Here is a 26,166-nt window from a genome sequence, read left to right as displayed (position 1 = left end):
TCAGGATGCTCTCAATTGTGCCACTTTAAAAAGAGAGCATGATGGGGGCTGGGGTTTTGACGCTCCTCAGTTTGCGGAGGAAGTAGAGGCGTTGTTGGGCTTTTTTGTGTAGTGATGTGGTGTTGGTGTTCCAGGAGAGGTCTTCAGTGATGTGCACGCCCAGGAATTTGGTGTTGGTCACTCTCTCCACAGCTGTCCCGTTGATGGCCAGAGGAGGGTGCTGGGTGTGTGCTCTCCTGAAGTCAACGATGATCTCCTTCGTCTTCTCCACGTTGAGAGTGAGGTTGTTGTTGCTTGTTTGACTCATCGTTTTTGCGGATGAGACCAAGCACAATGGTGTCTTCAGCGAATTTAACAAAGATGTTGGTGCTGTGCATTGGTGTGCAGTCGTGAGTTAGGAGAGTGAAGAGCAGGGGGCTGAGTACACATCCCTGGGGGCCCCCTTGTTCAAAGTGATGGTGCTGGATGTGTTGCCGCCAACCCGGACTGCCTGTGGTCTCCCGGTCAGGAAGTCCAACAGCCAATTACACAGAGAGGTGTTCACTCCCAGCCGGTCCAGCTTTTGTATAAGCTGCTGGGGGATGATGGTGTTAAATGCTGAACTAAAGTCGATGAACAGCATCCTTACGTATGAGTCCTTGGTTTCTAGATGAGTGAAAGCTGAGTGGATGCAGTGGAGATTGCGTCATCGGTGGACCTGTTGGCCCGATATGCAAACTGGAAGGGGTCCAGGGTGGGAGGGAGCATAGATTTAATGTGCTGCATGACTAGCCGTTCGAAGCACTTCATGATGATGGACGTCAGTGCTACGGGGCGGTAGTCGTTGAAGCAGGACGGGGAGGCCTTCTTGGGTATTGGAAGGATGGTGGTTACTTTGAAGCATGTGTGAACAGCAGCTTGGCTCAGTGAGACGTTAAAGATGTCTGTGAAAACATCAGTGAGTTCCACTGCACAGTCCTTCAGTACACGACCAGGTATGCTGTCAGGGCCCGCGGCCTTGCGGGCACTAATCCTGGAAAGGGATTGTCTCACGTTAGCAGGGGACAGTTGAAGCACCTGGTCCTCTGGCGGAGTTGGTGATTTGCGTGCAGGAGCGCTGTTCTGTGCCTCAAAGCGGCCGAATAAGTTATTCAGGTTGTGAATCAGTGAATACGTGGTTGCTTGTAAGAGCCGCATCATGAAAAATATTTAAAAAAGAACACCCTAAAAGAATCTCAAATGTCACAGCGAGCTGCATTTGGGGCAAAGAAAAAGAAGAAAAATGTATATATGTGTAAAAATGTAAAAAGACCTTTAGAGCTACTGAGCCTTTCACAATCTTGACAGCGCATAACCTAATTGCCTCAGAAAAAGCAGACTGACGTACAGGTCTCACCCTAATAAGGTTTTTATGTTACAGGCACTGTGGGGCTTCAGAGGAGCAGTGCTCATTCTCTTTCCTGATGCATAATGTCAGTCTCTGTGGGATACCGGCTTTCTCAGGCAGAAGCACGCAGAGCCCACATTGTGAAACAGCGGTGTTTTACGTTTCCACTCACGTTCGCCGCTGGATGTTTGCACTGTCGAGCTGACTACCTTCAGATTGATTCACCTGTCGCCTGAGCAACTTTGATCCCCAGGGGCGGTCTAGCAGCGACTCGGCGGTAGAAGAGCTGTTCCTCCAACACCCCCACCCCTTTCTCCCCCATCCTCAGCCACAACTCTGCTCTGCTATTCCCTCGCAGCGCCACTTACTCATTTCTCTCCACTGCTCATGAAGCGATAAACTAGATTTATAGTTACAGCAGCAAAGCAAACTCGCTGAGTGTGTTAACTTTATCTTCAAGGATGTGGAGGCAACAAGGAGCCAAAGAGTAATGACTCGACTTTTACGTGAATTTGACGGGGGGAAAAAAGGTCACATTTTACAGCGATAAGAGGGATTGTAGCGTGGTGACACTAACTGACAGAGCGAGGAATAAATGCGACGCTTTAAAGCTGACTGCTCACACACACTTATACTGAGGCTCGATCTGCTAACGCTATTACTCCAACAACATCTGTGTTTCCTCAAAAAGTTGACAATTCTCATAAAAAACACAACATTCTAATAATAATTTGTAATTAATATTCAGCTACAACTACAATAATACAAACACAGTATATACAATGCTCTGTTATTGTGTTCTTATAAATGTTATGAAACTTTAAAAAAGTATATAGTCTCATATTGAATTTTATGCCCAAAAGACATTTGTAATCAGTTGGAACTGGGACAAACTTTTAATGACTATATTTACATGGAAAGCAATTTTCTAACAATTGACCTTATTGTACATATGGCAACATCCTAATTAGATCTTTACATGATGTGATTTTACAATATTAATTTCATATTTGAGTCTTACATGTGAAACACAATAGTTCAGTCCCTTACCTCTCATCATCATCGGCGGTCACTCGAGACGAGTATGACAGTCTTCTTCGCGGGGTCGTCTACTTGTGGGTCTTCAGGTGGGCGTAGAGGCCGATCCGTGACCCACATATTTTTGTGCAATGTGGACAGGGGAAAGTGGTGGTGGGTTGTGGTCGTGCTGGAGCCTGTTTCTGTTTTTCCTTACGGAGCTGTCGTTTGGTTTGTGCGACACGGTGGAGTTCCTTCTCATAATGTGCAGCACCTTCTTGCACCGCTGCCCTCCAGCAGTGCCTGTTCAAGGCCATGTGCTCCCAGTCCTGAGATGTTATCAGGAATTTCTTCAGATTGTTCCTGATGTTGTCCTTGAAGCGTTTCTTCTGCCCACCTGGAGCTCGCGGACCTCTGTCCAGATGGGAGTATAGAATTTGTTTGGGGAGACGGGTGTCAGACATGCGGATGAGATGGCCAGTCCATCGGAGTTGGTGCTGCATTATTAAGGTGGTGATGGTGGGCATTTTGGCTTCCTCCAGAACACTAATGTTAGTGCGTCTGTCCTTCCATTTGATCCTGAGTATCTTTCTCAAGGTTTTCTGGTGGTGCTGTTCTAGAGCTCTGAGGTGCCTGCTGTAGGTTGTGCATGATTCTGCCCCATACAGCAAGGTGGGGAGAACCACAGCCTTGTAAACCAAGAGCTTGGTGTCAACCCAGAGATCTCGGTCTTCAAAGACTCTTTTCCGGAGTCTGGCATAAGCTCCGCTGGCACAGCTCAGGCGATGATTGACCTCAGAGTCGATGTCCGCTTCGGAGGAGAGAAGGCTGCCGAGGTAGGGGAAGTGGTCAACATTTTCAAGCGTGGTGTTGTCCACTTTTATGGTGGGTGGAGTAGGTGGCTGGTTGGGAGGAGGCTGATGTAGCACCTGGGTCTTCTTGATGTTCAAGGCCAGACCCAGGGCTCTGTATGCCTTAGCAAAGGCGTTCAGGATGCCTCTTGGAGGTCTTCTGCGGAGTGTGCTACGATGGCATTGTCATCTGCATTCTGGAGCTCCATGATGGTGGTGTATTGAATCTTAGTTTTGGCTTTGAACCTGTTAAGGTTAAAGAGCCTGCCATCAGTCCTGTACCAGATCGGAATTCCTTGTGGCAGCTCTTTGCCAATGAGGTGTAGAATGGCAGAGATGAAAACTGAAAACAAAGTGGGTGCAATAATGCATCCCTGTTTGACTCCTGTCCCCACAGTGAAGGGCTCAGACAAGGAACCGCTGCTGTTGAGTACTGTGGCTGTCATTCCCTCATGCAGTAACCTCAGTATTCGGACATATTTGTCCAGACAGCCGTAATGCAGAAGGATGCTCCACAGGGCCTGACGATCTACCGTGTCAAAGGCCTTTGACAGGTCTATGAAAGCCATGTACAAAGGCTGCTTATGTTCAAGGCATTTCTCCTGGAGTTGGCGTGCTGTAAAAATCATGTCTGCTGTGCCTCTAGATGGACGAAAACCACACTGTGATTCTGACTTCCTCAGACAGCGGTAGTAAACGGTTGGCGAGAACACGAGCGAGTACTTTGCCAGCGGTTGAAAGGAGTGAGATGCCCCTATAGTTTCCACAATCTGCTTTATCCCCCTTCTTGGTCACTATGGTCACTATCAGAGCATCCCTGAGCTCTGAGGGGAGTTCTTCTTTTTTCCAGACCTTCAGAAGGAAGGCATGGAGGCGGCACAGGAGCTCTGGTCCACCTTCCTTTAGGACCTCAGCTGGGATCCCATCTGGACCGGTGGCCTTGTTGTTTTTGAGGCTCCTGATGGCATCTTGGACCTCTGTTAAGGTGGGAGGTTCCCCCATGTCTTCCTTGATGGGACTCTGAGGGAGGTGACTGATGACATCTGGTTGAGTTGTGCTGTTGCGATTGAGGAGTTCCTGAAAGTGTTCTCTCCATCGGTTGTTTATAGACTCATTGTCCTTCAACAGCTCTTGCCCGTCCTTTGAGCGTAGAGGGAGCTAGCAAGATTTGAAAGTGGCACCTCCTCTAAGCCCCGCCCCTCCTCCCCCTCCCGTCAGCGCTCCGTCCAAAGCCAAGCCCCCACAAACTTTGGGGAACGCGTATTTGCAGGAGTCGTGTTTTCCAGGACATTTTGGACAGCACATTTTCAGGCTACGCCGTAGGGTACGCCGTAGGCTACGGCGTAGGCTACGGCGTAGGCTACGGCGTACCCTATGGCATAGGCTACGGCATAGGCTACGGGCTGTGGCCACAGAGCCTGCACGGCACCGCAGCGCTCCACCAGCCGCACCGGCGCTCTCCGCTCTCGCCGGGATGGAGACGCCTCCATCCCTACGGACCTCCATACTGCTTCCGAGCCGGCTGCTGCGGCTCTTCAGTGCGGCTTCACGTGTCCCTGGGGGCTGCTGCTGCTGGGCGGAGAGTCCTGCAGCAGCAGCCCGGACCGACGCTCTGCTCCCCGCTCTCACACACAGCGGGACTGAGCCGCTCTGGAAATAACTACATAATAACTACATACTGGGGGTCCGTGGCAGAGGGGAGGGAGGGGGGTTACACTGGGACACTGTGAGCCCAGGAGGACCCGTGGGAAGTGGACACGTCAGGCTGGAAGCGAGTGCGCGCATGGGATAGGGGCGGAGGGGTCGTGGGCGGCATGAAGGCATCTGATTGGTTCTTTCCCCCCCTGCCAAGCCTCTGGTCCTGGACGAATCCGTTTCATTCGGACCGAATGAAACGGATTGGTTAGAGTTTTTACATGATTTAAGCTGGGAGGGGGAGGAGGGGGCGGGGCTTAGAGGAGGTGCCACTTTCAAATCTTGCTAGCTCTCAAACATCAAGGACCCTGCCTTTAATGGAACAACACCAAACATGTGTTTGCCCTGTTATGGTATCCTGTACTGGTTTAACTCTTTTGTTCCTGATTTTACACAAGTTCTCCTTCCTCAAATATGTGTTTTGCATTTGTTGTTGTTCTCAAACATTTCACAGCTGCAGTAAAAACGGCCCATTTGGTGATTAAATGACCTATTCCTTTTTGCAGCTGTGAAATGCATATGCAAAGGAGCACTCATTCAGATACGGAAAGCATCAACAACAGACGTGATGCCAAAGCAGGGAGTGTGATTTTATGGCTCCTTCAAATCTTCTCTTCATTATGTCCCTAATAGAGGATAAACAGCTCATTAGCTACCTCTGATAACGATCACTGATTCTTTTACAACTGTTGAATGTTTTTCTCCCACATATTACTTCTTTTTTCACATTTATTAAACAAGATAACTACTAGGTGTTTCCCTGGCTTTATAAGAGGCATGGTGGGGTAGATATGTTGGTATTTCCCTTTAATTTCACCCTGTTGGGTCAGTTAGATAAGAAAAAGCTCACAATCAAAATTAAGATTTGTCAGGTTTGTTTTGTAATATTTTCAGACTGCTTGTGTAAAATTTAGATATTTGTGTAGCGGTGATACATACTTGTATGTGTTAACATATACAGTAACGTTTTAACTTTCTCCAATCGTTCCTTTGAAGCTCTTTTGTGTCGATGCAACATCCTCATCTTTTCTTTTTCTCTCCCTCCCTCTTCTGTTAGCTGCCAAGTACAACGGCGAAATCTACAACAAGCGTCGGCTGATGGTAGAGTTGCCACCGAAAGGCAGCTTTCCTCTCCAACCAATGGGTAACTCCAGACCCTCCATGGGCAACATGCCGTCAATGACTACAATGACCTCCAACCCTATGGCTTCGAACCCTATGAGCTCCAATCCCATGAACCCCACCATCACGCAGATGACTTCATTGGCCCAAATGGCGTCTATGACACCCATGACATCTATGACACAGATGACTACGCTAACCCCGATTACCTCCATGACGCCTATGACCTCCTTGGGTCCACTGGCTCCTGAACCAGTGGCCACTTACATCACTGAGATGCCCAGTATCTCGTCTGTCTCCACACTGCCAACAGAGAGGCACATAGCCGGTGGAGGAGGAGGAGGGGTCCTCAAGCCAAATGGTCAGAAACCTAAAAGCAGTCATAGTCACATTGCTCACACCTCTCATAGCTCTCACAGTTCTTACACTCATGCTCACAGCCACAGTAGCAAGCCACCAGGACTTGGGGTTACGTCCCTGGCACATATGTCAGGGACCATGCCAGGTGGTACATCCCTCGGCCTCTCAAGGGCTGCTCAGACCGCCTTTGGCTCAAGCTCGGCAACGATGGGCCGCCCATTGACGTACAGTTCCAACACAATTGCAGCCGGGCATACAATGGGGTTTGGCATAAAGGGTTGGGATGGGACTGAAACGGTGGGCAGGAGGAAGATCTACGGGCACAAGAGGCCCCAGTGTACCGTCCTGGAGCCGAATCAGCTACACAGTAACAGAGGCCACAGTCACAGCCAACACTTCCTCCCCACGCAGCCCTATTTTGTGACCAACAGCAAGACAGAGGTAACTGTTTGAGAGAACACGAAAGAGAAGAAAAACGAGGGGAAATAATGCATGAACAGAGTCGCCAAGTTCTGGGGTACTCAGAGGTGCAGATCTCCACGTGTGTTTGTGTGAAGAAGCTGAGGCTCGTTGAGACAGTGTATCCGGGTGGTTATTGTTTAATAAGCTCACCAATCAAATCACTCAAAAGACCTTGATATTCAGGAGGATGGTGTCCCAGTTGTTGGCACCGATAACAATGCTTACGCAAGAGCCTAAGGAGGAGGAACATCTGCATTCTTGAAGTGATGTTAAAGTGCTGTCTTACAGCTTAAATCGGCTCTGTAATGATGTCTGAGTATTAAGGTATGCTATAAGCAAATGTCAAAGAGGGTAACTGCTGAAAATGAAATGGATTAGCTTCACAAACCAAACCTGAGAAGCAATATAATGGATAAAGCACTAAAACATCATGGAAAAGAAGAAAATACAACATGTTTACCCCAACAGGAGCTTTTCTCATCTGCCAAATAAAGAGTGGTTTGGAAGAAAAGGCATTCCCTCATGATTCACACCCAAATCTCCTGCGGCTTTGACACAGATGTGCCTAATGGTGGCACTGGGCTTTGGACTGCAGACATGCATTGTGCTGTGGCTCTTCAGAAGCACGTTCAGATGCTATGCAGCTGAAGGTCGCCCATTTCCATGAGACTCCTGCACAGACTGGAAGCTGTTGCACTGGCATTGCTTGCTTTTCACATCGTCTGTGTGGTGACAGCTCGGCCAGAGGAGGGATGAGGAAGCAGGGAGGCTGCAGCTAAGTCAAGAATCCTGGGAGCATTGTGCTTGTTGTGCACACATTCAGAAATATATACATGCGGACACATTTTCACACACCAGGAAATTTTCAGAGCAGAACCTCTGAACACCGTAGCGTGTCATTTGAGGTTTCTGGACAGTTTAAATAAATATACAATTTGCATCAGTCTTCAAACAAAAATCTGAATCAATAAATTTGGGTCACCACAGCAATCAAACGCTCATTTGGAAGACCCTACAAAATTCAACTGTTAGAAATGGCAGCTATATATACATTTAAAAGCTATTCACAAAATAATTGCACAATTAAAGCGATTGTTGCTGTTTTGATACATGTGAATTTTTGCCAAGTGCCAAGTGAGAAAGGTTTATGCCACGTTTACATCTGTACCTTAATTACAATGCTAGTGGCACCAGGTAATTAACTCAAACTGTAACAAACTTTGGAAACAGGAAGAAAACAATGTAGTCCTATGGTATTATAAAATAAATAAATGTGCCCACAAGGGCCTAAAACAACTCTAATGAACATGTTGTACATAATTAATTTAATCTGAGCAAAAACAAGGTCACGTGTAAAACTAACAGTGATCGAACTTTACGCTAAGTTGCCAGGCAACAAAGCATTGAACTATTCCTCTTAAAGAAAAAAGATAGCATGTGCAATAAACAAAGTGGTGTAGCTGCTGGCAGAGCGCTCTCTAATCCTGCTGGATGTGGTAAAGAACAGCTACTTTAGTTAAATAATGTATTTCATGCGTTAATAACAGACAGCACTTGTAAGTCCTGAGCAACAAAAAGCCTGCGAAATCCAAGTGGACCAAATTTAAGTTTAGACTATCAGACTTAGACTTTCAATATTGTGTTTCTGCACAGAGGTTTCTGTGGTGAAAAGTTGGCCTTGTGAGAGTAAAAAATAAACAAAATAACTTTTTTTTTTGTGAGCGTAAGTCACTGGCACAAGGAACTAAGCTTGACTGCATCACGTGCAGTAACTCAAACAAAGAAAAAAAGCAGTACAACCAGCTGGAAAATGTCTATGTGGGGTACATGACTCAAACATAAAAATAAACCTGTGAGTGTGATAAATGGGCCAAATTGTTGAAGGGTTTCTTCAAGCCTATTTAACATCTTTCTGTTGTGTGCCAGCAGTAACGGTCACTGTTATGATTGTAATTTTGGCATCTACGGTGCCGCTTCCACCTGTTTGAGTGAGGCGAGCACTGACATGCATGTAAGTCCTAAGATCTTTCCTACAAAGCTTATTTGGACTCAACTGAAGCACAATCGGCTGCCAAAAGCTCCAAAAGACCACATTTTTAGAAGACAAATATGATGCAAAAAAGGGTCAATATTTCACTTTAAATCGAGATAAATCAAGAGGAAGAGATGCATGTGACAATCGGATGGGAGAAAAACAATGCTCAATAGTAATATGAAATCCAGAGATGAACTTTCATGCCAGTACCAGTAGAACTGCTTATAGAGCTGAGGTGGAAAGGAGGACATAAACCAACAGTTTCTGAATAATATTAAAAAGAGCAAAAAAAAAAAAAAAAAAAAGACCAAGCCAGCAGAGCAAAAGATAAAGGGGTCTAAAAAGGGGGATATTTTTTGCCTCATGCTGTGCAACACCCTGCTGCCTTGAGGGTCATGTGACTGGAAACCTGAGACCTGACTGAAGGCAGGAAACAGGATTTAAAAAGTCAACAGAGCATTTTAACATCTCAACGGCACACACACATACACATACACACACACACACACACACTCAGGCACACTCAGAATATTACAGCGTGGACTTTGCTTTTCTTGTGCTCCCACAGTGCCGAGCGGCAGGTGTCATCACAGCAGAGAGACAAAGTCAGCTACGTTACCGCGCCTGTTGTACATGAAAGACTGTGAAACTCCAGACCTTGGCCCTTTGTAGCGATTACTGATATTATGCTTTTTATATATATGAGTATATATAGCCTTTTTTTCCTCTCGTTATCTATTTCGTTACATCCTTTCCTCTTATACGCTTCTTTTCACCTTTTTCCATCCATATTTGAGTGCAGAAATATCAGAAACTATAACGGGGCTATGATGAATCTTTCCTGTTACAGTGGAGTACAGTCGTGTTGAGAACGTGATTAATGATAATTCAGCTGCACCTTTAGAAATGTCTGTGGTATTTCCCATGTGCATTGCAGGAAGTAACGGTGATTGATTTTGTGAGGCAAAAAAGAAAAAAAGTAAAAAAAGTGTAATTCTGTTTGCAGTTGTGTACCAGTATACTGTATGTCCTCTTGAACACCGTGCACATTTCGTTGCTTTTAAATTCAGCTCTGCAACAAACAAAAAAAATGCTGCAACAGGAACAGCTGCCACAGAGGTAGGGCAGAGGAAACCGTTCATAGACAAACAAAACAAAACATCCCTCATTAGTCATTCAAAGTGCCAAAATAAACCTGACAGAAAATGGAGATGGGCTTGTGTTGACTGGGTCACGGTTGGCGGGGTCAGGGCGACAGAGGAGAGGCTTCGGGAGGCAGCCGTGTCCGGTATTGTTCATCAGTCAGTCAACAAACATTGCAACAGCAGAGACAGAAAGACACAGGTAGTGTGCAGGCTCAAAATAAGTAATGGGGCCATATAATACTAAATACAGTGGTATTTAGTCATGAATTTACTTGTTTTTGCACTTTTTACAAAGAGCAAGCCTTCAAAGGTAGATAATCCCAAACAGATTAAACTATATTAAAATCGGAGGTGTTTTCCACCACACATTTTTAGCTATTCTGGTGGTGTATATGAAGACAAGTTGTCAAGTTAACTAACAAACCATTTGCCCATTTATAATCAATCAGAAGATCTCATGCTGACGTTTAACGTTAGTGATGAAAGGCAACCAAAAATCACGTGACATTCAACCTTCTCCAAATCAGATTGAATCCAATCAAATCCAGTCGGATTCGCACAGATGTTTCACAGTCTGATAATCTTTTTTCGTATTTACAAAAGAAAGCTATATAAGCAATTTTCTGTTGTTAAGATGCAATCCTTCGTCTAAATAAAAACAGAAGAAACCAAGAGACATACTGAAAGATAAATTGTCTGGGGAAATCTTACCTATGGACCTTTTTTTTTTTAAATATTTTGTGTTTTTGGCCTTGCTACCTGACGACATCTAACTGATATCCAACCTGCAAAGCACTTCCAAATGTTGCAAAACACTTAAACTTGACACAATTCAGAAAGAAAAATCAAATCCCAAGAAAAATGTAGTTTTGACATTGGGTTATACTTAACTCCGCTATGTTAGTGGTTGAGGAAAGCTACCTTTAAATAAAAACAATAACAAAATAAAAACCTTCATTTCTTTCCAGGAATATGAACCTTCCCCCACTTGCGCCAAACCATAACCTTTATCAGCTCTCACTGCCAGTTAGCTACCAGTTTTCCCGCTGTGCTGCATGAAGGAAATTGAACTGATCACCCCCAAATTAAAGAGCAAAACCAGCAAGGACCACATTCAGATGTTGTGAGATAAATCCACAATCTGATGCTGGACTTTCCTGGTGTTTCCTGGTTTCAATTTCATAAGGGCTCAATGGAAAGGAAAGGTTTAAAGCAAGGCCTAATAGTACAAGAATAGCATCAACAAATCCTGAAATCTGTCCCTTTTGTTAGACCGAGCAGCCAGCTGTTTGGGTTAAATGGCAGAATATTGGTCCACATGGGACATATAAGAAGGAACAAAACAACGCCAACTACAGCTCGACCACGACTCTTCACCGTGGCATTTAATCACAGAACCCCAGAGATGGTCGGGGTTTGGAAGGTCTTCGCTGCCAGAAAGGAGACCTCGCAGTTAATAACAGCACCCAAAGACAGAAAAGGAAGTAAAAATGAACAGTAGATGGATGAATCTGAATATGCATCTACTGGAAGCAGCAGTCAGCAGCTCCACACACACATCCGCACACAGAAACTCCTCTCTCCAGTTATTTCTACAGCATTGCTACCGTCAAGCAGCTCTCACACTTGATAATTAGTGCAGAACAAGCAGCTGAATGGATCCTCTAATCAATAGCTGATCCATCCCGACAGATTGGCTAAAATGTGCTGGTGCATTTTGTCTGCCTGTTGTTGGTTTGAGTATTTGTTTCTTACTCGTCTTATTTTGTACCGAAGACAAGAAGCAGTGATTGTTCTTGACGTCAGTCTGAATCGGAAACATACTGATGAAGTTATTGGTGAGAAAGCAGAGAAGTGTTATCATCAATTGAAAATGTGATATGTACAGTTTATTTGGAATACCATTAAAGGGCTTAAACAGAAGCTACATTTTAACAATTTTCCTTCTCTAATTTTTATTTATTTTGTGCCCTGTGCCAATGTTGTTTGTTAGACTTGATAAAGTGGTGTGCATTACAGCCAAACAAGAACAGCATTTATATGATACAACATCCATATGTCACTATACTATGTTTACAACTCTGCATAGTGTTGGTTTTTAAGTGCTTTCTTTCCACCCATCAGGAGTCGTTCACTTATGCACACAGAGGCAGAAGACGCCCAGTGTTTGTTGTGAAATAATGGTCAGCGTCTGCTCCGATAGGGCTTGCTCCGACGGTGTCCTTTAAATGTCTGATATTCACCATAAGCCCACATCAATATGTTTGCTATTAAAACGATTAGAGGGATTTGATCCACGGTGAATAAGAATAGGCCAGAATTCCCGTTACTTTTGATTAATCAGCCAGCTATTTGCAAATCAACAACCCTCCCTTATAGCAAACATATCCTTTTTTTATAGAACAGTTCATCGATTAACTAATTTTGGTGTTAATCATGCATTACATGCAAAGTTATATAAGAACCAATGTTCTATTTTTGATGTCCAGACCAGTTTGTGATATTTATGCATATGTGTATATGGATACTTATGCCGCCCGCCCCACACAGCATTTATGCGTAACAAGTAAAGCATATTTTCTCTGTTAGAACCCATCTCCCACTATTGTTTGCACAGTAGCTTATAATATGCAGCGTGATGCCCCCATCGTCCTTTTAGTGTTCATAGACTTTCTAATTTGTGAAATTACGTTATGAGAAAGCTGTATTTTGGTACTTTACAAATATTGTAAAAAAATAAAAATGAGGAAAAAAAAGGAAAGAAATATAGCAGACGTATTGTCCAAGAAATATATTATCATAGTGTTGCTATGACTGTTTTCCTTTGATTTTGGGAGGGGATGAAAGAAATAGTTTTTGCTCTTCTTTTGCTGTTGATTTGCCATCTGACAGTATATTCCCATTGTTATATATACAACTTTCTTACGTGGCAATAAAAGATAACTTCTGTAAAAGTGTTCTTCTCTTTGCCGTCCTTTGGCGTGTCTGTTTGTTTCTTTGTCCTTTTGTCCTCAGGAAGAGATACTGCACAGTCCCTCAGCTCCTCTTTATCTCCTCTCCTTTCACCCTTCTTTGTATCCACTCTCACTTCCCCCTCGTTTACCCCTTGGCTGCTTACTTCCCAGCAAAACTTTCATATACGATATGTCGTTAGGAAAGAACTGGAATTGATTTGGAAATAAAACAAACACATCACCACCTGGATTCAACGATTTTTACAAGCATTTCATGGGCGTGAGTAAATTTCCAGAAAGAGCAAAGAGAGCCAAACAGAGAGTTGTCTGAGGAGATCAGAGAGTAAATTGTAGAAAAGCATGTTAGAAGACCATCTCCATGCATTCCCCACAGTCCAAAAACATGTAAACAGGTTGATTGATGATACTAAATGCCCATAGGTGTGTGTGATCCAGTACTCGAGTTGTAAAAAAAAATCAGGGGGGATGGTGGATTTTATCATATGGGGACAGATAATTTGTGCTGATTACAAATAATATAATATATTGCAAATAATAGCACTGACCAAAACACCTGCAGAAATACTGCAGGAATGACATAGCAGCAGTTAAATGCAGCCTTCTGTAAGCTTTAAATATCCACTGGGCTTACATCAAATACATCAAAACACAACAATAAAAAAAAACGTTTTCTGAACTTATCAATATGCCTCTGTCCTTCACAGGATAAGTAAAATGGATTACTGCAAAAACTCCAAATCTTAACAAGAATATTTGTCTTATTTCTAGGTAAAATGTCTCATTTTATTAAAAAAATCTCATTACACTTAAAACAAGACTCATCACTGGAAAAAACAACAATTTTCACCTGTTTCAAGTAGATTTTCACTTAAAATAAGTAGAAAAATCTGCCAGTGGAATAAGATGTTATTGCTTGTAAGATAAAGTAAGATAAATCTTGTCCCACTGGCAGATTTTCCTACTTATTTCAATTGAAAATTTACTTGAAACAGGTGAAAATTGTCAAATAAGTTATTTTTCTGGTGTTATTTTTCTGGTGATGACTCTAAATGTTGAAATAACCACATTCATTGACCACATTCATTGATGAAATGACATAAGGGATAGAAAGGAGGGATGGCAGTTTTACAGGGGGGATGATTTTGACCATTTTTATTTCAGGGGGGATGCCATCTCCCCTCATCCCCCCTCAACTCGAGTACTGGTGATAGCACGCATGGTTGTTTGCCCATATGTGTGGCCCTTTGAATGGACCGGCAACCTGTCCAAGGTGACCCCCTGCATTTCACCTGTAAAGGGCTGGGATGGGCTCCAGCAGACCCCCGTGACCCTGGTTAAGATTGAGCTGGTATAGAAAATGGATGGATGGAAGTTTAGGGTTCCTGGATGTGCCCACAAGATGAAAAATCATGACAGATAATGCTAATGGTAATCAAAGAGACCAGAACAACTTCCAAAGAGATTTCAGGTGAACTCCAAGGTCAAGGTACATTAGTGTCAGATCACCCCATCCGTCACTGTTTGAGCCAAAGTGGAAGACCGAGGACGATTCCACCGTTGAAAACAAATCTTAAAGCAACAGACTAGTCAAAATGTATGTTGAAGAGAGAACATCCTTCAGACAGATGATGCAAAACTGAAGGTTTTTGACAAGTCACATCTATGTTCACAGATACAAAATCGAAGCATTAAAAAGAAAAACAAGACTGTAGCGACTGTGAAACACGGAGGAGGCTCGGTTATGTTCTGGAGCCGCTTTGCTGCATCTGGTGTTCAATCTGTGCTGGATACAGTGAAATCTCAAAACTGTCGATGCAGGTTATGGGTTCTTCAACAGGATAATGACCCAAATTGCATGACTAAAAACAGCCAAGAATGGCTAAGAATACAACACTGGATGACTCTGAAGTGGCAAGGGGGCAGCTGCCTCACAGCTATAAGGTCCTGGGTTCAATTCTCACCTTTCTGTATGGAGTTTGCATGTCCTGCCCTTGTTCCCTTAGGTAGCTAATGTGAGCTACTCTCACAAAAACATGCAGTTGTCCTGGGGTATACACTGCCCCCTCTGGCCAGCCGGGGCGTCAGATGCGTGATAACGTCCTCCTTCCACGCGCTACGTCCGGCCAGAGAAGCCCCATCCTGTCTGGTGAAAAGGACTAGCCTGCTCACTCCTCAAGTAAGAAGGAGGCTTGACCTCAGTGCAGGGCCCCCGGAGTTGGCAGAGGGGGAGCAATGCTCAGGACTGACTTAGGTAGGAGCACTAGGTGAAAAAAAAAAGGGAAAAAAAAAATCGGGATAAAAAAAAAAAGGCCTTCTATGAGCCCTGATCAAGATCCTGGACATTTTTGTTTTTTTCTTTTAATTACTCTGTTGAACTACAAGTCTCATTTTAAATAATCCATCTCAGATTGTTTTGCTCCTTTGTATTACCACCAGCTTTGCTAAATTCTCCTGACTTTACTGGCTGCACCCATGCACGTGTGGTTACATCTTACCCGGTGTGGCTTGCAGGAGTGAGCACCATTCTTGCTGCTGCTCAACCTGCAGCCATTAAGGTCTGGTTTTGCAAAGCTCTTGATGTTTGTTAATAACACAATAAAGCCTTTACTGCTCCCACTTCATGTGTTAAGTCTCCATTTTATGCTCCAGCCCAACGAGCTTGTTCATAACGAGACAGTTTTTCCCAATAACCAAAAGCAGTTAGCAGCTTTTAGGTATTTTAGTCACAAGCATTTAACCGGAAACGATGTATGCTCAAATAAATGAGAGCATACAAATAACTGTATAATCTCAGCTCTACAAGAACTAAAACTGCAGAGACAAAACATCAAACTTTAATCCAAAGAAATCAAGATTAAACTGAAACAATGGTGTGTCATGGTTATTTAGGAAATAGTCTCCATAAATGAATTTTAACCAACTCTGATATATATTTGCTCCTTATTCAAGGTTGTTGAAAGCGTTTCTACTTTGAGGTGCATGTAATGCATTCCACGTGCACACCAATTAGGCAAGTAAAAAAAAAAGTTAATGGTTTACAATTTTGCAATAAGTTAAAAAGAAAAAAAGAAAAGTCTTGTCTGTGTCTTTACAGCAGCCAGCCCTGTTTACAGCACATCTGTGGTGCTATCCATCATCTGTACAGTCCACCTTCATCTAAATATCAAGCAGTCTGATTAGAAGTGTCAATATGAGGATGGTGTTGCTTGGCCAAAGTCTGGGAGAATTATGCCAAATCGTATAATAATAGTTATACAAATTAAGATGTTACATTTCTCAAGGTTTTCCTGGATCTTTGGTACATATAAAAATAAAAATATCCAAAATTCACTTAGTTCACAGTTTTGTGGAGTGAATGTATATTTGGTAACTCGATTAGGCTAAAAAATAACAAGGAAAATGTCAGAGCTTGCATTAAAATGGGAGTGGTAGCCTAGTGGTTACAGAGGAGGGCTGGGATCTGGAGGATCCCGATTCAAGCCCTTGGATTGCAACTGAGGTCGGCCGCTTTTGTGAGGTGGGTTTTCAGACGTGTCAATGGTCCAGTTTAGTGCAAAAGTGTAATGCAAATACTTTTTGCATATTTGCACGTCTCCAGCATCACTGGATGTGACGTAGTTGGTAAATCCAAAGTCATCAAAATTTAGTTTCTGGTAATAATTAACTTCAGCTGGCCTTACTAAACTAATCTTATCCAGTTACCAGGAAGTGGGGGGGGTTTGTCTTTGTTTTCCTTCTTTTCATAATAATTTCCTGTTGTATTTAAAGTAAACCCTTCTTCAGACAAGGATTTACAAGTCAATTAATTTAATAAAAACAGCATGAGAATGTAAATTAAAATATCGGTGAAGAGACATTGTTCTTTTAGATCCCATAATTATGATCTATTTCTCGACTCTAGATCATTTTTGTTTGCAATCATAACCATAAATCTAGGTCCATTGTCTTCACGACGAAGGTTAAAAGGCACAAATATCAGCATGGTTTCTTAAGATATACACATCCACACCTACTCTCTTTCCATAGTAAATAAATGGGATCCCGGCATTGGGAGCAATCCATCAGGTACAGTGGGACACCAACTGTATTAATCTAGTTCCAACTCTGCATCCGGCGAATCTGGTTTAAAATCATCTGATCTAAAATATCCTTTAAACTGTGTTGAGTCTGAAACAAAAATAAGCATTTATGATCCAGATGATTCTGTAATCCATAGTCGCTCTGCCACGTATCACTGATAAAGAAAAGTACTTCAGTCCGTCAGGGCATTCAGGAAGGAAGCAATTGGGAAAGAAAGAGCAGGAAGCAATAAAATCAAGGAACTGCTGGCTGCTCATGCCGAGGATGGAGGCGACACTAAACAGTTACAGTCATTCACAATATCATTTTGGAGTTCTCCACTAAAGAGGCATCTATGGAGTCAGATTGCAAATTATTAACAGACGGAAATCCCTCCGAAGAAAATTCATGACATCAATGATCATCATTCCCGAAAGAGCTTGACATATTGTTGTTGTTTTTTTCTCTGTGAGCCAAAACAGCTGTTGTGAGCAGTTTTGATAGGAGTCAGGAACGCAAGGACCAGTGATTGGTGAAGCCCGCTGGCTACAACACTGAAGAAGAGACCGGAGGTTCTGAAGTATCGTGGCTAACAATTTTTTAAATGGTATTTAAATGTGTGTCTGAATTGTCACACTTTCTCTCTACCACTGAGTTGCAACTGACAGATAAATGGGGTTTATGTCTGAAAGTGATATTATATGGAAATTATCCTCATGCAAACCATGAAAAAACTATGATAAATGTGAATGTGCTCAAAGTCAAGACAGCTTTATGAGACAATTTGAAATATGAAATAAACATTCTCTGAATAGGGCCTAATCGCTCCACTCAAATAATATTACATGAACAGCACCGAGCAAGGATAAGAAGATAAAGTCGTCGTCCCCAACAGTGTCCTGTATTTCATTGAGCTTTGAGCCTTCATTGATTGAGCTTTGTGTGGGATTTGTGGTTCACGTTTTGTGATGTAGCTTTTTGTGATTTAGATTTAAAAAAGGAAATAGTTGATGAACTATCCCTTAGTCCAAAAATACAATGTGTTCACAACTAAATGCTTGTATGCTTACAGACATAAATGCAAGGAAATATTCAAATGTATGCGTAAATAGATGGAAACGGAGGTGCAGTATGAGAGTTTGCGTGTCCTTGAGCTTCAAATGAAGCTTCACAGTTGGTAAAATATCCTACCTACTGTGAAAGTTGATTGTTTTTTAATCTTTAGAAGCTATTTTTAAAAAGGTAAGTAAACTATCCCTTTTATCTGCACACAGAAGTTACAATCACACCTATCCATATGCAAACAGATGCACCAATTCACATAATGTGAGTTTACACTAATTACTCAGCTGCCAGAGCTGCTGGCTGTGAGGAAGCAGTCCAGGGAATTTAACCCAAAACAAAGCGAAAACCTGCTTTTCTTTTCTGTTCCCCTGCCAATCCCTCTCTACCTTCCTGAATCCTGCTCAGCAGAGCGAAGCCGCCCAACGAGAGCGCTTTGTGTGTTTAAAGCCATCTGGCACTGATCTCTACCTCAGTCTTCAGGGGCATCGTCACCATCCACACTATCGTCATCATTATTTTTGTTGTCACTGTGCTGCTTCATTAAGTTGGTGCTTATCAATACATCATTAAATACAATCCAGTTCTTAATCCTTCCATCAAATCAGTCACACTGTTATCTTTCCTAGCTATACTGCCTTTGATCATGATTATATAAACTAAAAGCTAGAAAACTTCTCGTACTTGCTTTTACTTATATTGAATCATTGCATTTTGACCCGTTAGCTTGTATTCTGCTGAGCAGTTAATGGTTTAGACTTGTTAACAGTGCTCCTGCTTCAGCATACATACAGTTAAAGCACAGTAAACAACTTCTGCATCTTTAAAAATCTATAAGCTGGGTGTTTTGTTCACTACAGTACTGGATAGATGAAGGTGAAACTGTTTATGACAATCCAGATATAATCAGAATGTTGCTTCAAGACAGATCCTGGTTGTGTGCTGCAGCTCAGCACAGTGATTGTTAAATCTTCTCGACACATGAATCCATAATAAAAGGCTGGACTTCCATTCACAAACAGTGCAATGGTTTGTGCTCTGACGCACTTCTCAGTGGCAAATATAATATTTTGTATTTATTATAACTGTAAAATGAACAGTGCTTTATTGTAATGTGAAAAAAGGTTTTATTGTACTTTTAAAAGTGAAATTCTGTCAACCACAGCTGCTACTATTTTACCATAAAATAGAAGGTATTTTCTTTCTTTTTACAGCAGAATTGTGGCAGTGACAGCTGCCAGTATTTCACCGTATCAGATTCGTTTTTACAGTGTGTGCTATAACATCACCCTTATCCATGTAACAGTGGTGTTGGTTGGACACTCCTTGGTTGGAAAGAACCAACACATCTACTTTTATAAAGTTTGATCTATAATCAATGATAGTAATAATAATATTACTATCAGGCAGCTATTAGGGCAGCACGGTGGCTTAGTGGTTAGCACTGTTGCCTCACAGCAAGAAGGTCCCCGGTTCGACTCCCAGGCCCGGCAGGGGTCTTTCTGTGTGGAGTTTGCATGTTCTCCCCGTGCTTGCGTGGGTTTTCTCCGGGTACTCCGGCTTCCTCCCACAGTCCAAAAAGATGCATATTAGGTTAATCGGTGATTCTAAATTGCCCGTAGGTGTGAGCGTGAGTGTGATTGTGAGCATGGTTTGTGTGTCTATGTGGCCCTGTGATGGACTGGTGACCTGTCCAGGGTGTAACCCCTGCCTCTCACCTAAAATGAGCTGGGATAGGCTCCAGCAGACCCCTGTGACCCCGCAAGGGATAAAGCGGGTAAGATAATGAATGAATGAATGAGTAATAATAATAATCAGTACCTGTCACTTAGCCAGAAAGTATGGATTAAATCAATATTTACACAGTCCCTTCATTTTACAATAACTGTTTTATATTCCAAGAAAGTCAAAATGACTGGAATGTTTCTGACTTATTATCTACAAGTCTGTGCATCTGCATATTCTTCAGCATGTCATGACTCAAGACTTATTTTGCGAACTTGAAAAGGAAAAAAATCATTAAAGGCATGTTGTAATGAAATCTTGTTGTATGTATATGTCATAACTTTTACAATTAAATTGTTCTGTTTTGTGTGTCACAGATGTTCTTGGACTAATCTCTCTCTGTTTGTTTGTTTCTCTTTCCTGTCATCTCAGAACCCCATGCCTCTCTGAGTCTGATTCTGCTGGATTTTATCGTTTTTCTCCAGTGTTTTTGCTTTCCACTGTCGCCTCGTGCTTGCTCTGAAGGAGATTGCACTGAAGTAAAGATTTGATGAATCTGTTGAGTTCCTGAGCAAGCTTTCCCTTATGAATTAGCATTACAAGAATATTGAATCTGGACTTTATAGGAATGAATTGTATTTGAACTGAATCCCAGTTAGATGGGAATATTATTGTAACAGTTGTTATGATTACAAGAAATAGTCCATCATTTTAATAAACCATGAGCTGATGTTTGGTTATCAAATATTTAGTGTTTAAGAATCATCAGAGGATCTAATGAAATGTTATCAATAGCAACCCTTTCTGGTCTTTTCTACTATGTAATGCACAAGTAATGTGCTGACTCCAGGTTGAGTCATTTGTGTGTTTTCATCTCCAAAGCATTTGATGCACAGCACAATCACTGAAAACAGCAGTCATCTTCTGAGAAACTGCATGTGATATTCTTATGGCCCATGGCAGCAAAAACCTGTATCTGTGAAAACGAGCCATTCCTTCCCAAAGCTTTAGACCAGGAGGAGTCACGCTCTAATCCGTGAAGAGAAGACGATGTAGAGCCTGGGGGGGAAACCACTGACAGTGGCGCCGGGACTCACTTTGTCAGCTTTTACTGTTTGTTTGAACTTGAAGATCCAAAGGAGCGTCTTCTCATACCATAGTAATGGTTTCTGTTTGAGATTAGAAATTGTACCATGTCCGGGGCCTCCCCTGACCGGGGGGTGCACGGGCGGGCGCGACGGCGGGGTGGCACCATTCCCAGGTATCTATGTCTTATGTTGTCAGTATGAATGGGAGGATGTTGGACCGTTTCCCCCTCCGTCTGGGGGCTCCGGCGGCGCCGGGGGCGCCCTTGGGGGTACGGTGGGGCCCTTGCCCGGCTCGGGGGGCCGGCCCCCGTCTACTGGACGGCCGGTGGGGGGACGCGGGTGTCTTATCAGGGCCGGCTTTGCTGGTCCTGCTTCCTGGCTTCGGCCTCCGCTCCCCCTCTTGCCCCCCCTACACGATTCATACGCACATAGGCGAAAGGCGGGGGGTCCGGGTCGTGGGGGGCACTGTCCCGCGGGGCCTGGCACTCCCCGCCTCACGGTTTTAACAGCAAAATAGACACTGCACATTCAACACTTAATAAATACATTTGACAAGGACACGTAGTTCGGGAGGGGGGGGGGTCTGTGTCAATCGATACTTGGCCCTCCCTCCTCCCTGTTTTTATGGCATTAATCACATGCACTCAACACAAGGGGCGGGAGGGGGTCCCACATCACCCGCGTTCCCTCGCCGGCCTGGGCCTGGGACGGGTGGGTCGGGTTACCCGGGCCTGGCGGGGCCCGCCGTGCAGCCTGGGGTGCCTTCTGGCGGTGCTGGATCCCCCCGGGGAGGGGGAAACGGTGCGTGATTGTATGTCTGTGTCGGTGGGAATGCGGTATGGAAGGGTCCTGCCATGGAGGATTTGAGCCTCCATTGGCAGGACATCAAAAACTTAATAATTTATCAATATTATTTTATACAAAGATGGTTATTATTATTATTATTATTAGTATTATTATTAGTATTATTATTATTATTATGTATAGTATATTATATTATTATTAGTATAGGTATCGAATAGGTGAATGGATGAATGAATGGGATGCCTGGGTCTGGGGCCCTCCGTTGTCGGGCCTGCGCGGGTGTCGCCTTGTTGGGGGGTTCCCTCTCTCCGGGCCCGTCTCCGGTCCCCCCCGCTGCCTCTACGGCGGGGCGCCCCTCTGGTCTTGGAGGGCCACTTTCGTGGGGGACGGGTGCGCCTGCCCGCGTCGGCGGCCGGGGCGGCTCTGTCTCTCCGGGCAGGCTGGCCCCCTGCCGGGTGGGGGTCGTTGGCCTGAAGGGTGAGGGCCTCCTGGCCGCGTGTCCGGCCCGGACCGGGTGGCCGGGGATTGCCTGGGTCGCGGTCCGCCGCCGCGGGATCCCTGGCTGCTTCTTTCCGCGCCGTGGGGGCCCCGCCCGCGGGCCCCCTCGGCCGCCGCCGGGTGGGGGGGGGGGCCTCGCAGGCGGTGGGTTGCCTCCCTCCTACTTCTCCCCTCTGTGGGGTTGCCGGTGGCCTGGGTTCCGGGCTCTTCCTTGTCGGCCTCTGGTCTCGCGGGTGGCGGGGTTGCTCCCCCCCCTCCCCCACTATAGATACACTTCAGGTGGAGCTTTGTTTGGTTTATTACACACACACACACACACACACACACACACACACACACACACACACACACACACACACACACACACACACATATAGTCATTTAGTCACATGCATACACACACACACATACACACACACACACACATGCATGATCATATACATACACACACACACACATAGACATACACACTGGCTTGTTCACCTGCATGCTGGCTCTCTAGTTTTTGGGTTTAGGTAGCGGTAGCGATAGCTTAGCTCAGACTGCGATCAGATCTCAAGATTTAGGTCGACTGCTGTTCGTGTTTTGGATGGCTCCGTGCCGGTTTCGTGCTTTGTTTGTGGTTTTTTTTGTTGCAGATTTCCAGTGCTTGACGTGTGTCTCCGTGTGTTCCTGCTTCCTGGATTGGCAGTGGATGTCGTCACCCCCCCCCCCACCCCCCCAAAAAAAAAAAAAAAAAAAAAAAAAAAAAAAAAAAACACTGGGTTTGTATGTGTATATTTATGTATGTGTACGCATATGTGTGCGTATATATATGTATATATTACATATAGTAATAATGCACATATATACACTTTTGGTTTCTACCGTCATGGTATCAATCAATAATATGTGTGCAGACAAGGTAAAAAAAAAAAAAAAAAAAAAAAAAAAAAAAAAAAAAAAAAAAAGAAATTGTACCATGTCTGTGCAAATATTTCATGCTAGTTTCTATCGAGCCTTTATTCATTTATTTTACAACTGTTTTTTCCCCCCCTGATTGTTTCTTCTTACAGTTTTCCAGTTTATTTTGATCAAGATTATAAACCTTCCCATAAAAAATGAATTGGGAGTATAAAAATAATCCTAATATCACAATAAAAGACTCCAGAGGTTTGAGGTTGTCCATGTTAAGGAGGTCAGGCAGAAAGAAGCAAAAATGTAAATAAAAAAAAGGTGAAAGACCATCTTTAGAGAACATTTTTAGATGTTTAGATGTTTTGCTAATGACTAATATTATAAAACAGATACTCTGAAAGAGGGCACAAAAACAATGAGACACAATATAGTGACCAAAAAACCTAGTTTAAAAATTCAAAATGAGGCCAGCAATACAACAAAAGGAAAACAGTGGACAAAGATGGAATCACAATTATTTAATTAAGCTTCCTTACACTCTTCTGACTGCATCTCACACATGCCACCTGGCACACTTCACCAAATCCCATTTATGCCAGTTGTGAATCCATCACCTACAGTGGAATAATAATCCTTCTTACCTTTTCCCTTCAGCTCTGTTTCCGCCTTGTTGGCATTTCTCCCACAAGCACTTGTGATCAGCAACTACATCTGCAGCCTGAATAGCTGCAACTCCAAACTTCATCCAGTTCCTGTTACTGGCTGTGGCCCTGCTGATTAAAACAAAACGTGGGAGGTATTGTAAAGCTGAGCGGCGTAAATAAAGTTAGGCCCGGGATTCTCAGGACTGGATGACACATAGGGCCCGATTTACTAAAGGTTTGCGTGTGTTAAAACCTGTGCAAACTTGACAGCACCCGCAAACCAATGTGCGAGCTGATCTACTAACGGCGTGCAAAGACGACTGCGTCTCTGAAATCCGCAGAATAGCGCACGCTATTCATTTAGTACTTTTGCCCTGATGAATAATCAATATGGGGCGTACCCGGCAGAAATCCTAAATACTGGGAGGGGAAGATGCAAATTGTTCCATTTACCACGCGCAATGAGATTTACCAAGCCTGAAAGTAATTGCGCGTATTGTGATTGCGTCTGTATTTAATACGTTTGAAAGGAAGGTGCTAATCTGCTGCTGCTGTTATTGTGGCAAGGAGGCGACATCCAAAATCAAAGAATACGCAGAGAGAGAGTCTTTATTCTGCTGCATGCTATTTTAAAAATGGTTGCACAAGTTTTATTAAAGGCCACTTTTTCTTTAGTTCTTCGCCTTCTTGCCACCTTCTTTTAATGTGCCCCCCTCCACTCGCCCACAAGCAGGCCAAGCCTTTGTGCCAAAACTTGTATTTTATTGATTATTTATCTTATTGAACGTGAAATCATCCTTCGTAAATTACATTTAATTAAAACCCGTGCTTATTAATCACAAAACACAGGTTAAACATCATGACCAAATCCGCTCCGACCCGCTGACAGACTGCAGCTTCGCCTGAATTATGGTTCTGCGTTAAATCGACGGCCATATGATGGTCCCGTCTGTCACACATTTACTGTCAGTGTTTGCTATATAATATATAATATTTGCAATATACTGTGGACATCTGAATAAAAACTTAACTCATAAATAGATGAATCAAAGCGCTCTCCAGCTCTGTGTCTGATGTCTTTTTCTCCTCAGATCATGCCGAGCACCGCGGGGTCACGTAAACCCGACCAATTAAATATTAAAATCAAATTCAGTCCTGTGGCCCGTTTTTCTATTTCGTATTTTTGATCTGTGCCTAAAATTGAAATATGAAAAACCAGACGTTTTTCCGTTTTTTGTGTTACCAACTGCATTTATTCTATCGCAGGTTTTCTCCGATATTGCGTTTCTTTTGGTAATGTTTAAATTTCTTTGCTGTAGTTCATGAATGTGTTTATTTGCCTCTTCCACTAATATCTCTAACTCCAACTCGTTCAATTTCATTTTGCGCTTGTGACTTGTGACTGTGCTTTCCATCCACTCTCCATGGCGCAGAGTTTGCGCTCGCAAACCTTAAGACACGCAACAGCTCATTTAAATACTGCTGTTTGCACCTGTTATCAATTGCGCATGCAATCTTAGTTGATCACCCGCAAACCACGCAACAACAGCACGCGCAAACTTTTTCAGTGCACACGCAATTTAGTACTCTTTATTTAGGATCTTAGTAAATCGGGCCCATAGAGCACATCCGCTCAGCATCACCTGGCAAAAGCCGATTATCAAATGCAAGAAGCAGTGCACTGTTAGACCACCCTCTAAACTCAATGACTGTTTTATCAAAAGAATTGACCATCCAGTCTCTCCGGATACCTTTTCTGTGTTGAGATAGCGCAGCAGTCAAAGACACGGAGGTAAAGTGGGCTCTCTCAGGGATAAAATGCTAAGTGGGGATCCTCGACGCTCTTTAGAAGAGCAATGTCGTGAAGAGGTTGAACAAATACGTTTTCCTTTTTATACCCTCTAAATGCCTGCCTTTCAATTACAGTGCAAGATGTTTGATTTAAGTGCAGTTCACAGTGTGTGTGAGGGTTGCTTTCTTGCTTTCTGCTGTGCATCGATCCTGCAGAGAATATATCCTGTTTTTTGGGTTTTTTTTCCCTGTTCATACAAGGTGGAGTGTGATATAACATGTCAAGTAACATGACACTATGTTCATAATGCCGGCACGAATCCAACTTTTAGCGTGTCTGATCAGAATCCTCCCTCTCTGACCGATGTTCTCAGATTCACATGGTTGCTATGGTAACCTGCACGCAGAGAATGGATGTAAACAAAACAAAAGGAAAGTCGGGAATGTCCTTTCTGTTCGCTCCTGCTGTTGTCATGAGTCTGTCTAAGTCGTTTACTATTCATGGCGTCTGCTTCAACCGAACTGGATCAGTACTTGAATATTCATGATGAAGCAGGCAAGTGTTAAGCA

The 26,166-nt window shown here is 43.5% G+C and overlaps 1 protein-coding gene across 1 annotated transcript in view; it reads left to right on the top strand.

The window, feature by feature from the left end:
* The window catches only part of shisa9a (shisa family member 9a), a 78,044-nt gene extending 70,629 nt beyond the window's left edge, over positions 1–7,415 (top strand). Inside the window, exon 4 of the mRNA XM_061708204.1 lies at positions 5,987–7,415. Within this exon, the coding sequence (XP_061564188.1) occupies positions 5,987–6,864 (878 nt within the window). The 3' untranslated portion in view covers positions 6,865–7,415. The remainder of the gene's footprint in view (positions 1–5,986) is intronic.
* The last annotated feature ends 18,751 nt before the right edge of the window (positions 7,416–26,166 follow it).

This window comes from Cololabis saira, chromosome 19, assembly GCF_033807715.1.
Source record: "Cololabis saira isolate AMF1-May2022 chromosome 19, fColSai1.1, whole genome shotgun sequence".
Taxonomy (NCBI): domain Eukaryota; kingdom Metazoa; phylum Chordata; class Actinopteri; order Beloniformes; family Belonidae; genus Cololabis; species Cololabis saira.
Note: the sequence above shows the minus strand (reverse complement) of the source record. Positions and strands in the feature narration are given on the sequence as shown.